The sequence below is a fragment of the Choloepus didactylus genome, chromosome 1 (assembly GCF_015220235.1).
Source record: "Choloepus didactylus isolate mChoDid1 chromosome 1, mChoDid1.pri, whole genome shotgun sequence".
NCBI classification, from domain to species: Eukaryota; Metazoa; Chordata; class Mammalia; order Pilosa; family Megalonychidae; genus Choloepus; species Choloepus didactylus.
Window position 1 is genome coordinate 53,970,007 of NC_051307.1, and position 16,236 is coordinate 53,986,242.

Genomic DNA, 16,236 nt, shown 5'->3' on the forward strand with positions numbered 1-16,236 from the left:
TATCCAATGCATCAGGAAATTCCAATTCAAAACATATTACATATCTGACTGTTTCCCATCACCTCCACGAGCTGGTCCCAAGCTGGCATATCTCACTTAAGTTTTTGCAATAGGCCTCATAACTGGTGTCCCTGATTCTACTCCTGCCCTTTTCAGTATATTCTCAATTTGGGAGCTAGAGCAAGCCTAACTCTTAAGTCAGCTCAGGTCAGCTCATGTCACTTCTCTGTCCCAAACCCTCCAATGGCTCATTTCTCTCAGAATAAAAGTCAAGATATTTACAATGACTTCTGAGACTTTATGTAATTGAACTCTTGTTGCTTCTGTGACTTCATCTTCTATACTGTCCTCTCACTCACTCTACCTCAGTTTCACTCCTCTTCTCTTAATATCCAAGACATGTTCCCACCTTAGGGGCTTTGCACTTATTGTTTGTCGATTTGTAATGTTCTTCCTCAATATATCCACATGGTTCACTCCCTCACCTCTTTTAAGTCTTTGCTTAGATGCCACCTTTTCAGTAAGGCCTACCCTGTCCAACCTATTTAAAACGTCAATACCACCTCTCCTACCCATCCTGCTCTATTCCCTTATTCAGTTTTATATTTCTCCATATCATCTTCTACTAACATTTGTCTAATTTATTTATTATATTTATTATCTACCACCCCTTATCCACCACTAGAATGTAAGATCCATGAGGGTAGAGATTGTTTTTATGTTTTGTTTATATTCCTAGAACTGTGCCAGAAACATTAACATTTAATTCAATTTGATTTAACAATGTGAGCCTGGAAATATTTATGCCCAAACAAAATACCAGAAGTGATTTCTTTGAGTGGTAGAATTATGGATCTTTATATTCTTTTTTCCCATCTATATATTTTACTTTTCTACAATAACCTTTTAATATTTGCTTAGTGAAAACAAACAATGTCAGGGTGCAGATTTAAACCAAAGGCATTGAATAGTAGCCTTAATTTATTTGTCTGCTACTTGCTCATATGTTTGTTTAGAAAGGAAAACCACTATCATGGTTGTACTTTAAGAATGTTATCTTGCAAAATGGATCAGATCAGGGAAAGATTCTATTTCGACAATTCTTAGAAGATATAATGAGAGTCTTAACTCTAATGATGGCAGCAAGACTGCTTTCATCATTGAGAATAGGCTACATTATAACTGTGGTAAAACAGCCACAAAATTACAGTTGTTTAATATAACAAGCATTGATTTCCTGCCCATGGTAAGTCCACTGCGAGTCTCATGATTTTCCCTGCAGCCAGGATTTCACAGAAGTTGAAAAATGATGGTTGTCAAAGTCCCAAGCAAGTGGTTAACCTTGTAAAAGAGGAGGAAGACTTCTTAAGACATTTGAAAATGGAAGAGACAGGGATGATGGGTAGGGAACAAAAGTCATGAAGCTATCGTCTAACTCTTCATTAGCACTGTAGGAGAAAAGTACTTTAGGGTATGTCCAGGGTAGTTTATGTAGGTGAAAAGATCCCTGGCAGTCTGGAGAAAGAGGTCAGAGGATACATGTGCATAAACGGTGATGGGACTAGTGATAGCAACTTCAAAATCTGCTATCTCTTATTTGTCAGAAACTTCACTAGAGCTTTTTCTCTCATTTAATTATCTTAGTAACCCTGCAAAGTAGGCATTTTACAGATAAGGTACTTGATCCCAGAGACGGTGAGCCATATGAAATGTTCAAGAGTTTGAATTCCGGTCTTATAAATTAGTAAAGGACAGACAGTAATTTTAAACCTAGATCTATCTTACACCCAAACCATTTTTTCCCTGGATACACGGGGCTTCCCAGTTTCCTCCCTCCTTTTATCAGGATTTGAAAGTGTATATTTAAATGGATACTGAATTGAACACACAAGTTCCTACGTATCATGTATGCATTTTTTTCCTATATTCATCATTTCTTCTCCAAAGAATATAAAAAGAAATGTAGATATTACATCTCTTCTTAAATAAAGCAAAATGTATTACAAAACAACCAATAGAGCATAATGTCAATCGTCTGGATACCAAAAATCTAGCAATCTATATATCTAAATATCCCGGAAAGAGCATACATCAAAGTACTGGTTATCTTTGGGTGGTGAGTTTGAAATCTTATTCTTCCTCATCTCCACCCCGCCCTTTTTTAAAGTGTTTTCACATTTTATACAATGAACATTTTTTTTGTAATCATAAACTCCCTACAATAGATATCATAGAACTCCATCTCACATTTTATGTGACAGTGATAAAATTATACAGATTAAAACGTCACTCTCATCAGAAGTATTGAGGTAATTTAGCAAACGAGGTTTTCCCTGGTCTTTATTATGATAATTGCACCAGTTTATTCTTTCTGTAGTTATTCAAGGTCTGTGAGAATCCCAAAGGACCCCCAACCTTGCTGCATAAAACAAAACAAAACACGACGTAACAAGACTTGAGATCCATGGATCTCAGCTTGGGTATTGGAGATAGACGAGGAACAGCACCCTTGACTGGCAACACATTTTGGGTAGGCCTTGCCTGGGATCTGTCCCTGATCCTTTAGCTTTTCTCTGGACGCTCCCGTTGCTTGGTTACGAGAACCTCCGTCCCCGAGCTCCGCCTCCTTCTCTTAGACCTCGCCCTTTCTCCCTTGCACCTCTCGGACAGGGGCGGGAAGTTGGACTCCTTCAGCCACTCAAAGCCTTCCACTGATAGTCCTCGAGCGATGATTGGACAACATTATGGGCGGTGCTTGGTGAGGGCTTTCCGCGACTCGGAGAAACGTCAGCGCGTCGACGCGGGGTTTTTCTCTGTCCCAGCTCCGCTAACCCTACTCCATGGTATCTGCTTATTTGGCCCTGTGGTACCACCAAGAGGACGGCGGTCATTGTCCGCTCGTTGTCCGCTCGTGGGTTTCTCGCGGTTTCTCCTCTGTGCCTATCCACCTCTGGGACGCCTCGGAGCGGCGGCGACCCCCAAGACTCGGCCCGAAGCAGCGCAGGGACCCATCCCCGCTCCGGGCTCGGATGGGAGGCGGTGGGAGGAGCGGCCTGGGATGTTCAGTCTAATGGCCAATTGCTGCAGCTGGCTCAAGCGGTGGCGGGAGCCGGTCAGGTAGGCTGAGGCGGTCTCGCCTGGCGCGTTCTGGGGGCGGGGGACAGCTGCGCCCCGCGGGTAGGGGCGGGCCGCCGGCTCTTCTCTCTGCGCGGGAGTAGTCTTTCCTAGGCAACGGGGGATGCTTTGCTCCCAGTTTGACTTTGCTCCCAGTTTTGCCCCAGGAGAGAGAGAGGTTATACGGCAGTTGCAGCCTTATTGTCTGTCTAGTTGCCTTTGAGACAAGCTGTGATCAGCAGTACTTATTATTATCTTTTAAATGGGTTCGCATTTCCTAAAAAGTTGTGGAGTGTGTGTTGTGTGTATGGAATTGGAAACTATTCGTTGTTTATTTTTCTTCCGAAGTTTTCGTAATAGGATTTTTTTTTTTTAAGGGAGAGGCATGGGATATAGTTTCCATAAAATCCAAACACCTCTTCCAGTACACACACATGCACACACGTGAACACACACGGTTTTGTTTGAGGACCGGGGCTTGCAATCTGACTCCACTACTTAATCTTATTTTTTAAATGTAATTTTATTGGGATATAGTCACACACCACAAACAGTATACAAAAGGTATACAATCAGTGGTTTACAGTATCATTACATGGTTGTGCATTCATCACCATGCAGTTAGAACATTTGCTTTACTCCAGAAGAAGAAATAAAAAGAAGAAAACCCTACACATCCCATACCGCCGTCACCCCCCCCCCCCCCCGGCTTATTGACTATTAGTATTGCATTCTATCCAATTTTTTTTTTTTTTAAGTAACCAAATTTCTTATTATATTTCACTGAGTTTTTTTTTTATCTTCATTTTGTTGAGATATATTCACATACCACGCAGTCATACAAAACAAATCGTACTTTCGATTGTTTACAGTACCATTGCATAGTTGTACATTGATCACCTAAATCATTCCTTGACACCTTCATTAGCACACACACAAAAATAACAAGAATAATAATTAGAGTGAAAAAGAACAATTGAAGTAAAAAAGAACACTGGGTACCTTTGTCTGTTTGTTTCCTTCCCCTATTTTTCTACTCATCCATCCATAAACTAGACAAAATGGAGTGTGGTCCTTATAGCTTTCCCAATCCCATTGTCACCCCTCATAAGCTACATTTTTATACAACTGTCTTCGAGATTCATGGGTTCTGGGTTGTAGTTTGATAGTTTCAGGTATCCACCATCAGCTACCCCAATTCTTTGGAACCTAAAAAGGGTTGTCTAAAGTGTGCTTAAGAGTGCCCACCAGAGTGACCTCTCGGCTCCTTTTGGAATCTCTCTGCCACTGAAGCTTATTTCATTTCCTTTCACATCCCCCTTTTGGTCAAGAAGATGTTCTCCGTCCCACGATGCTGGGTCTACATTCCTCCCCGGGAGTCATATTCCACGTTGCCAGGGAGATTCACTCCCCTGGGTGTCTGATCCCACGTAGAGGGGAGGGCAGTGTCTATCCAATTTTAAGACTTACAAAGGGGTAGGTTAACTAAGACAGTGTAGTATTGTCTGAGATAGATTTATAGATCATTAACACTTTATTTTGAAAAGCTAGTAGTGTTACTATTCAGTTCATGTTACTTGATAATCATTAGCAAATAATTGAGAATATAGCATGTGTCAGGCACTGTGGTAGGGAAGGAGGAAGGAAAAATGATTTTAAAACTCAGTGACCCAACTTATAAAGAGACCTTGAGTTTATTACACCTTGACTTTATATAGTTCAACTCTGGAATTAGGCTAAAGGTAAAATATAGCAAAGTTTTGGGTTTTTTTATTATTACCATTGAAAATATAGTGTGACGGATGAATTATCTGTTAAAGAATGAATCTTAGAAGCTACACTTATAAGGAAAATACGTGTACATTCGGAAAATAAATTAGCCTTAAATGAACTTTTGAAATTCTTTCCCCATCCTGTTGTGATTGGGTAACATATTTAATATCTGAAGCAACACAAAACATTCACTATTTAAATATAAGTGATACGATCGACTCTGAGTCAGAGGTGTGTTTGAGTGTGTAGATGGTGATTTATTTTGTTTGTTTTAATCATATTCTTATCTCATTCCATGTTCGCTGCTACGAGTTGAGTGTCATTCATGATAGATTGCCCCTCATGTTTTTCCAGCATTTGCGGTTTAAAATGTATTTGATTTTTATAAAAGGGTATTATCATATAAGTCCTCTTAAGAACTAAAAACAGAGATAAAAACACACAAGGAAGGAGTTTTTAATATAATTCATCATTCTTAGTCTTTGTTTTTCTTAGAGAATACTCTCTGGTATGATTTGTTTAAAGAAAAGACAATCCAGAGAGATAAGAGTGTATTGATTTCAAGTAGAGACAGATAATAGATTTTATTAGCAAAGCAAAATTGAAACCCAGTGCTATAACTCAGTACATGGTGTCTCTCATCCTAGGGGATAAATTTGGATTGGTAAATTACCCTCCTCAAATCAGATTTGGTACTTAGCTGTATAGATACCTTTCCCTTCCTCTTTTCCTGTTTTAGAGGAAGGAGGATTCATTTTCCTTTTCAAAGCTAATTCTTATACCTGTGTTCTGGTTATTAAATCCAGTGGAATCTTTTCATTCCTTTCCTTATATGACCTCTTGTTTGGCATTATCTGACACTTATCTTTCTCCTGTGATTTCCTTGTGAACCTGAATTGTTCAACGTTCAGCCAATCCTAATCTATTAAAATCAATGTACAGATGAAGTCAATTATTACAGAGTAAATTTCTGGAATACAAGAATAAACTTAAACTTTTATCCCAAAATTTATTATTTGATTTTATTGTCAGAATTACAAAATCTCTTTCTCTTAGTCTTCAGATCTTCTCTTATATTTTCTTTAGCATGTAAACGTACTTGTCTCTCTAACTTAAAAAACAACCCAAACTAAAGGTATTGGTTTCTTATTGCTGCTTTAACAAATTACCACATGTGTATTTTGCTTAAAGCAACACAAATGTATTATCCTTCAGTTCTGAGGTCAGAAGTCTAAAATGGTATAATGGGTCTGCTGGACTCAGTGCCTTTTGGAGGCCCGAGGGGAAAATTGGTTTTCTTGCCTTTTCCAGCTTCTAGAAGCCATCCGCATTCCTTAGCTCTCGGTCCCCTTTCTCCATCTTCAAAGCAAACAGTAGAGCATTTTCTGTCCTCTCTGATCTCCTACCTACCTCTTATAAAGACCCTTGTCATTACATTGGGCTCACGTGAATAACTGAAGATATCTCAAGATCCTTAACATAATCACATCTGCAAAGTTCCTTTTAGCATGTAAGATAACATATTTGTAAGAGATTAGGACATGTATATTTTTGGAGGGAGCATTATTTTGCCTATCACACTAAACAACCCTCTCTTCCTTCAGCCATCACCATTTTTCTTCCCTTCCCCACCTGGCTTTGCAATCCACAGTGGATTACTGGCTCTTTCTCAACTTCTTCCCTTCTCATCCATCACTTAACTCATGGCTTTAGAAGCTTCTGCTCTGACCCTTCCATTGAATTGCTTTCTATATCAGATGCTGCCTGGTTATTAAATCCAGTGGAATCTTTTCATTCCTTTCCCTTATATGACCTCTTGCTTGGCATTATCTGACACTTAAGACCACTCTCTCCTTGAAATTCTCTGATTTCCTTTTTCTGAAATTTTTTTCTGTACCTTTCTGACTGCTTCCTTTTCTGTCTTTTTTTGCCAGCTATCCTTTTTTCCTCTGACTTCCAAGCTTTCCCCTAGGTTCTGTCTTTAGTCCTTTCTTCTTTTCTGTTTTCTCCCTGGTTGATCAATCTCATTTTAAATTGGGATTTCAGCTACCACCCGAACGTTGATTCTGAAGTTCATGTTTCCGCAGAGACCAGGACTCATCTATCAATCCCAAGATTTAGATGTTCATTTGCCACAGAATCCTCAGTCTCAGCATATCCAAAATTGAGCTAATGTTCTCTCTCATTTCTGTGCTGAACAGTCCTGCTGTTTCCCCTGGACTTCCTGTCAGTGAATTTGTCTGCCTTCCTTTTAACCAAATCAGAAGCTGAGAGTAATCCTGGACTCCTCCTGCCTTGTTGCCTGTGCCCAGGTGCCTTAGTTTCTTCTTAATATCTCCTATATTTCTCTCCACTCTTTGTGCCTTCCCATACCCACTGTTGCTGTTTTAGATCAAATTTTTATTATTTCGCTCCCAGATTTCTTTGATAAGACTTTCCACTGTTCCCTCTAATTAATTCTGCATACTGCTGTCAGTGGTCTTTTTAGTATGCAACTGATTTTAAATCCTTCAATATTTCTTCATTGCCTTCAGGATAAAATCTTAAACTGCTTATTTTACAAGGCACTTATGATTTGACCAGAGCCTGGCTATATGTAGACTCTTTACAAGCCATTCTTTCCCCACCTGTCATGCCAGTTTGGAATATTAAAAGTTCTCTACTCCTGTCTGAAATGCACTTGTCTTCTTTTGACTGTTCCCAGTCATGCTTCAGAGCTCAGCTCAGAGATTCTCTCCTTCAGGAAACTTCTTTGAATTCCCACTAGATTCTTTACCCTTTCTTTCTGTTTCCTTAGCACTTTCTCCCTGTCTCCTCTTATTCATGTATTGTAATGAAATGTTTACTCAACTCTTTTCACTAGTCCCAGAGGATCTCTGGAGGACTGGAGCTGTCTTGTTGCTACCTTTGTTACTGCATGTTTATTGTTATATGCATGTTTATTGTAGAACATTGAAGGCACAAGTTACCCATAATCTTTTCTCCCAAAGATAACCAGTGTTAGTGTTTTGGTGTATAATCTCTTGCATACACACATAAATTTTAAACAGTAATAAAATAATAGAGTGCTATTTCGTAGCTGCTTTTTATTTCTTGCTTTAATGTATTAATGTCTTTCTACATCACTTACATATTTTTCTACATCTTTTAAATAAAAGAGTAGTCCATTTTATAGACTTACCAAAGTATATTTCATCATTGTCCTGTTACTATATATTTAAAATGTGTAAACGTTTTCAACTGTTATCAATAATGCTTTGGTGAGCATCTTTATAAATATTTTTGGAAATGGAATTCTTGTTCAAGTGTTACGAAAAAGTTTAAAATGTTTGGTATATATTTCCGAATTGCTCTTCAGAATTTTTTTTTTTTTTAACCAATTTATACACTCTTACCAGCAGCATATGAGAGTGCCTTTTTCCCTTAAAAAAATGGGGAGTCATTGTCTTTTTTTATCTTTTGCAGGTTATAGGCTAAAATGATGTCTGCTTTAGTTTCTATTTTCTTGATTACTGATGAAATTAAAAGTTTTTACCTTGGACATTTGTATTCCTTCTTATGTGTATTGCCCATTGATTCCTTTTGCCTGTTTTTCTGTTGGGATAGGTGCATTTTCTTACTGAATTTTAAAAAGAGATTTTAAATGTTTATAGTAGTAACCCTTTACCTGTAGTATATGTTACAGATATTTTTCTTCCATCTTTCTTTTTTTTAATTTTTTGATGATTTTTAAGTATAAACCTTAAAAATTTTTCATCAAATATATCCTGTTTTTAGTGTAATGTTAGAAATTTCATTGCCATTCCAAGATTATATTCACCTATACTTTTTTCTAATTCTATATTTTAACTTTTTAACATTTAAATCTTTAATCTTTTACAATTTATTTTATAGCTAGGGAGAAGCTTCGTTCTGGGCACAGAACACAAGGTCTGTCAAACCATGGTGTTCGGTAAATATTATCACATACATACCCTGTGCTTCTGTTATTTATACCAAGTAGTATCTACTTGATGAAATACTGCATATAAAATATGATAAAATATGCCAAGAGTTGAATGATGAATTCAGTGATCTTTAGCAAGAATTAGAAGACAGATTTTTGGAAGAGATAGATTTGCCTAGATTTGAAGGAATTTGTGCATTCTAGGCCTTTCATAAGCGTCATTTCAGGAATGGCCCACAAAAGAGAAACAGAAAATTAAGACAATTTAAATAAAATGATTTTGACAGTGAATTGAAAACAATTGAAAACAATAGAAAATATTTTTGCAATTATTTAAACAAAAAGAAAAATATAATAAATACCCATGTGCCTACCACCTAGCTTTTACAGATATTAATATTTGATCATCATATTTAAAGAAATAGGTAACAAATCCTTAAAGCTCCCTGTATATTCATATCCCACCATCTCTTCCCAGAGGTACCTACTATCCAGAATAGTTTTTCTGCCCATCTCTGTATTATCAACGTCATATTTTTGCCTAACAAAGCTTTACTTAGAATTTATTAGTAAATGATTATTCATTACAGCCAAGTCTAAAAAAAGGTACTCAGATGTAACACCAAGCAATATGAATTGATGCTTACTGTACATCCCTGTGATATCTAGTAAATCATACTATGACATGATATGTCATCTTTGCTATGAATTTTTTCAGTGGGAGAACAGCTCCCTAATACTGTTTTTCTTGGTCTAGCTCATATAACTGGAATTTTTAGACCATTTATAGAAACTGCTGAGTTCTTAATTTCCTAATTAAGCTGTACATCAGATTAGCAAGGATTATCTGATATGCTGTACACAGAACTGGAATACATTTCTTGCATTTCTTTTTGTCCCCCCACAGCTTCTTGCTTATATATAGTAAGAATCATAGAATTTTAGGATAGAAATTTGCCTACAAACATCTAATTCTACCCCCTTTTATTTTAGAAATGAAGAAACTAACACAAAGAAACTGACTTGATCAAGGCTTCAGAACTAGCATATGACCACGTTTCATGCTCTTGCTATCTATTAATGCTCAATAAATACTGGTTTCAATGTAATGTTATGCCGGGCTCTACAACTTGAATTAAAATGTCAGGAAATAATGCATTTGTGTATTAAAAATAACATCATATTTTCTTGTAATATTTTTCATTCTATCATAAATTTTTTTGATAAGTTATTTCATTCTCTCACACTAATATTACAAAACAGTTTTGCCAGGTCTCCTTGTCATATATGTGTTTATGTTACTTTTAAAATTTAGAACTTGCTCCATGCATTTTTAAATGTTTTAAATAATAATAATTTTGATGTTTGTAGTGCAATATTTTATCTTAGGCATATATATCTGAAGTTATAAATAGCTTTTATCTCATTTGAAGTATTATCTTCCTTGGTTGACAGATGGAAGTTTAGACCTGCAGATGTTTAAATGACTGCAATAATGTCCCACACAAAAGATTCAAGTGTTTTCTGAGTCTGAGTTCAGTAGCCTCTAGTATATATGCTGTTTATATTTCTGATGTATATCTGCTATATAAAAAAGGAGACCTGAGATAAGATATCCTCATATATTCACTTTTGGAGTCTCTTACACATATGTTGACATGAACAACAGCAAATACTAGCCTCTGGATACAAATCTTTGCTTTGTGAGGCAAATATAGTTAAAATTATATAAAGCAGGCCTTTGGGTGTCTTCATGCTCTACCTTTTTTTTTTGTTTGTTTAACTCAAAATTATTTTAGTTTTTTTCTTTCTTTCCCCCTGTTAATTGTTAGGTTGAAACAATGAGTATGTAAGCTTTTGCAGAAAACTTCAGCCAATTTGATATATGTGATTTTAACTACATTCTTTAATATTGAACTGTTACTTTAATGTGAAGATTTCTATAGAATTACAGTGCCTTATCAAGTTAAGTTGTATATTTTAATTTGACTTAGAATTTACTTAGCAAATGGGGGATCAGAGAATATATTTATGTTATTTCATTTGGTAAAGATGTCTACTGTGTGCTTTGCGCATTTGATACTTGGGCAACAGCACTGACTAAGACAAATATCTCTAAGTAGAGGAGAATAAGAAAAGTTACATGAGCAAGTTAGTCTTGTCAGTGTGGTAGTAGGGGTAGTCAGGAAAGGCTGGGGCAATTACAAGTTTTGTGGGCCTGCGTGAGTGTGGTAGAAGAGGCTGCAGAGTTTGGACTTGATTCTTTTTAAGGATTTTAAGCAAGAAAATGGCATGGTTAGATTTTTATCAACCTCATAGTTAAGTTTTATCAACAGCGTGCAAGTCATGACCTTAATTAATCTACCTGCTATTAATTAATCTGCCTTCTATTAGGTTGTGATTGTGGGCCTAAATCTGGGGAAATTTTCCTAGATATTTCATTGAAAATGAACTAGAGGGGGCTACCTGATTTGGTGTGTATATATAAATGTGCACAAATTTTAGGATAAACAAAAGGGTACAAGGTACTCTTTTAAATAATTATTTTACTACAAACCGCTGTGTTTAATCTTCCCATGGAAACTTCTGTAACCTTGGGTAATTTATACCTGCTCTACTTGCAGAGACAGTATGGAGGTAAAATGATAGGGTAAAATAGTTTTGGACTATCAAGAGGTGTATATAAATTCAAAGCAGTGGTTATTGAGGGTCTGGGAAGAGTGAGAGCATTTAATTTTGACATACTTAATTTGGGGTAATATCAAAAGGATATTTTTATTTTATAAAACTTTGCAGTATTTGATATTTTTCTTTTCTGAACCTTCTGGAAATTGTTCCTAGTGCTGGCACTTTTTTGGTCTCCTTTTTCTTTCTGACTACAATTTTAAAGGTTTCTTCAGAGGTTCTCAGAGTTCTGTGTTCTCCGGTCCCTCAGTTCTTTTCCCTCTTGTGCTTTCCCTGGGCTCTTTCATCTGTTGTGATGGTTTTGATTACCACTTACGTGATTTATAAGCTGAGTCCAGATTTCTCCACCAGCTTCAATGTGAGATGAGTCCCCTTGCTGCCATGTCCAAAACTGAACTAATTAATCCTCTTCCATAATGAGCCCCAGCCTGTTTCTGGTCTCATCTCTTGGACCCCCTGCCTTGAAGTTTGTGCTGTGTTTTAGTTTTCTAAGCTTCTCAAAGCAAAGACCATGAAATGAATTGGGGTAAAAAATGGGAATTTATTCATTTATAGTTTTGAGGCTGGGAAGAAGCCCAAATCAAAGCATCGTCAAGGCTATGCTTTCTTCCCAAAGACTGGCTTCCAGCAATCCATGGCTCCTCTGCCACATGGAAAGGCAGATAGCCTCATCTGCTGGTCTCTCTCTTCTTTTCCCAGTTTTGTTGATTTCAGCATCTTGTTTCCATGGCATTTTCTCTCTGTCTGAATTTCATTTTCTCAGAAAGGACTCTCAGTAATAGATTATCACTCATCCTGATTGAGGTGGGTCACACCTTAACTAAAGTAGCCTCATCAAAAAGTCCTATTTACAATGGGTTCACACCCACAGGAATGGGTTAGATTTAAGAACATGTGTTTCTGGGGTACATACAGTTCCAAACCACCACCTGCTGTAATAAGATTAGCTTTTGTCTGAGCACTTACTGAGTGCCATAGGCACCAAACACATTACTTGCATTGTCTTATTTGTCACCACAACCCTATAGAATGGGTATTGTTATTATCCCCATTTTACTGACAAGATTCTGAGAAGTTAAGTAATGTCTTGCAGGTCATATACCTTAGAAATGGCAAATCTGGGACTTAAATCAAGGTCTAATACCAAGTTTATGGCTGTATATCAAAATGTCCACAACTCCTATTATGTTACTTTTTACTAGTACAAAAATACTATAAATTTTACAATATCACAGAGTTCCTGTCTGTCTCAGCCTGTCTGGTTTGGTATGTAACCAGAGACTCAGGGATAACCATAAATATTGAGAGTGAAGTGAACACTTTCAATTTCTGGGAAGGTCACATTATGAACTGTTTTTTAATACTGCTCTCTTTTAGAAGTTTGCCAAGTTCCCTTTAGGCTCAATATATAGTTGTATTGTGTTGTTTGTATGGATGAGTCCAACAATTGTGGTCTCCTTTTGTTTAAGACTGTCAAATAAGATGTGCTAAAAACCCCTGGGTTTATCAGCTTACAACATCTGGTCAGTTTTCATCTCCTTAGTGTAGTGACTTACTATGCAGTGTTGTCTGACTGGAATACTTCAACTTCCTCCTATTTCAGTTTTCCTGTTGCTTGCAAACTTCTCTGCTTTAAGAACTTAGCTCAGGCATCTCCTTAGAAGAAGTTTCCCTCATCTTCCCCCCAACCTCTGGTCTGGGTTAAATTCCCTCGCTTTGTATTCCTCTAGCATCTTTGTAGATAGATGGATCATTTTACACTATCTTAGTATCACAATGTATGAATATTTGTTTTTGCTTCAGTCACTCTCATTACAGGGTTAGCACCTTGGGGTAGAAGCCCAGGCATTTTTGTGTCCCTAATGTCTAATGTGCTTCTATTGAATGGCCATTTGACTGAAAGTGTAAATGACTGATTTCATTGCTTGTGTCAACTTTTGTAGACACTATAACCTAAGAACATTCCTATTTATTTTCTTCAATTTGAAGGGCCAATGTGAGTATTTGATAAATAATCATAAGATTGAAAGGCTTAAGCAGTATTCGTCTTTCTATTTCTGTATAGCACCCTAACCAATGATAATTTATTATCTGTTAAAAAGCTGTAATGACATGGACATTGTAACATGTCATATAGATTGTCCATCTTTATTTCTTGAATAGTTGAATAGAATTTTGAGAGTAGGTAAATGTTAATCTTTTAAACTCATTCTGTGCTGGAAATATAAATTGAATGCTTTGATATGAGGCATTGTAGTAATTTTTGCTGTAATTTTTATTTGTACTGATAACATTATGTTTATTCATTAAGGATTTAATTACTGAAATAGTTAATGAAAGCCATTTTTTTTTCAAGTACATGGCGTAATAATCTTACAAATTAAATGCTTACAGGGGTAGTCAAAGTAAAAATAGAAATCCAGAGATACTTACGTCGTTCCAGTTTCAGCATGATTTTGATTTTCTGAAGTGATTTTCATCTTTAAAGGACTTTGTTTTGTTTGTTGAACTTAATATCCTGTAAAAACGAAGAGAAGCTTTTAAGGTAAAAGCTAACATCCTTAGTAGCTTTCAGAGTGATGCTTCAAAATGGGTAAATTATCTGAAGGTTTGGTTTTTGTTTTTAACAGAAATCATGATGTGAATGAGGGTAAGGAAACTAAGATGCCACCTGTGTAATAGAGAATGCGGTACCATTTTCCTTAAAAGGGTATATTTGGGATTTCTTCTCCTTTGGCTTGTAAAGAATGTGAAAAGAATCCACACCGTTCTGGTAACTGCTGACTCAGTTGAAGTTTATTTGTAGTATAGTCTTCCCTGATTTCTAGGGTAAGTTCTGTTAGCCTGTCCAGTCTTCCCATAACTGCCTGTGTTTTACCTTTACAAAAGGTAAATTACTTATTTATTTATCTAATTTCCTATTTTCTTGCTAGGCTCCAAGGTTTACTGTAATTACTTACCTAATTCCTATTTTCTTGCTAGGCTCCAAGGTTTATGAGGGCTAGGAATTGTCGATGTTTGTTTGCCACAGTATAATAGGTGTTTAATAGCTATTGAATAAATGATGCAAACAAGCAGAAAACAGATGTTTCTCCAAAAAGTAGCTGTTTTGGTTTATGCTGATGTTTGAAGCACTATAGGTCTAGAAATGTATTAAAAATCATTAAGGAGTAATTGAATTAGCTTTAGTAGTAGTGTAATTCATTGTATATCTAATAACTTGTATTCTATGTAATATTTATTTAAAGTGCTACATTATTCCTCTTTTCTAGATAGTCATTTACTTTATTTTGTTTAGGAAGATATTGTTGTACTTAATCTTGTTTTTTGAAAATTGGTCATTATGAATATTTCAAACAAAATAATAAAGTTATATTCTAAGTATTTCATAGCTTCCTTAACGAGTAATTCATATTTTTCAAAGTTGATAATGGACATACAATTTCCACGTGGATAGTGGTACCTACACCTCACATACTACCTTGTCTCCTTAAATTCATAATCTGCTGTGGACTCCTTGAATGTTCCTACTGGCTCCAACACCAGCAGATTGGGGATGGGATCAGAGAGTGCTGCTTATTACAGTTTATCTTATTCTTCTGCTGATTCAAGCATAGATATACTTTCATGAATTCCCTGTGGTGGGTAAGCATTTAGAAAAGGCTAAGGTTCTTGGATAACAAAGGAAATTAATATGGAGAGTAAATTCATTTCACTCACAATAAAAGCCACAGTCCTCACAAGGGCCTAAAAGATGCTAAGTGATGTGACCACAGATGCATTTTGGGCTTCCAGTTCTACCTTTCTCACATGGCTTCACCACACTGGCTTCCTTGCTGATACATGAACATTTCCACGTGCCCCTACCTTAGTGTCTTTGCACCAGCTGTTCTTTCCTACCACAGTGCAATTATTTGTATGACCAACTCCCTCCCTTCAAGTCTGTTCAGGTTTCACCTTCTCAAGCTAAATAAAACTGTGACCCTCCCCCTACTGCCTATTTCTTGTCCCCTTTGCACTCTGTTATTTTTTTCCATGGTACTTAATCACCTTCTTACATACTTTATAACTTATAATTTATTTATGAGTTATTTTTATTATTATTGTCTGTCTTCCACCACTAGAATGTACGCTTTTTAGTAAGGGCAAAGTTTCTTTGTCTGTTTTGTTTTCTTTGTTAGTTTTTGTTTCTTGTTTTGTTTGTTTTTTTAAATAAGCAGATATATCTTCACTACTTAGTTCTAAGTAACATTGCTCTAAGTAAACAAATGTCTGCCATTCAGAAGATGGTCAGTAATTATTTGTTTAAGAATTAACTAATTTGTGTTTTGCGAGTCTAAGTTTGTTCTTCCTGGGCTTGTGACTGGTAGCTGGACTGCCTCACACTCCCACCTCTGGCCTTTCTCTGTTACACAACCCTTTTGAATACGTCTGAACCCTCCCTCTATATCCCACGGGAGTGTGGCCATTCCCTGTGGTCTTACAAGGGAAGCTGTGTGAGAAGATAACATTCCATTTCATGGGCTATCTTTCTGTATTTCCAAAACAATTCTCATTCCCAAATCTATGTTGGTAATGGACTACCTCATCTCTCTTAAAGTGAACAGAGATTTAGCCTGGTACAGAAATGAGCTACCAGCTGAATTAGTGGTGGAATGAGCCAACCTCATAGACTAGCATACTAGGTTTGACTTTTGTACCTGTACCAGATTTAGGAA

General features: G+C 36.5%; 1 protein-coding gene across 3 annotated transcripts in view; it reads left to right on the forward strand.

Annotated features, from left to right (window-relative positions):
* Nucleotides 1-2,666: 2,666 nt before the first annotated feature.
* ARL13B (ADP ribosylation factor like GTPase 13B) overlaps nt 2,667-16,236 on the forward strand; it is a 102,536-nt gene continuing 88,966 nt past the window's right edge. The window contains exon 1 of one of the 3 annotated variants that reach the window (XM_037833963.1): nt 2,667-3,117. In XM_037833963.1, coding sequence (XP_037689891.1) covers nt 2,729-3,117 — 389 coding nt within the window. In that variant the 5' untranslated portion in view covers nt 2,667-2,728. The remainder of the gene's footprint in view (nt 3,118-16,236) is intronic. The other 2 variants (XM_037833980.1, XM_037833972.1) reach the window with 2 other exon arrangements.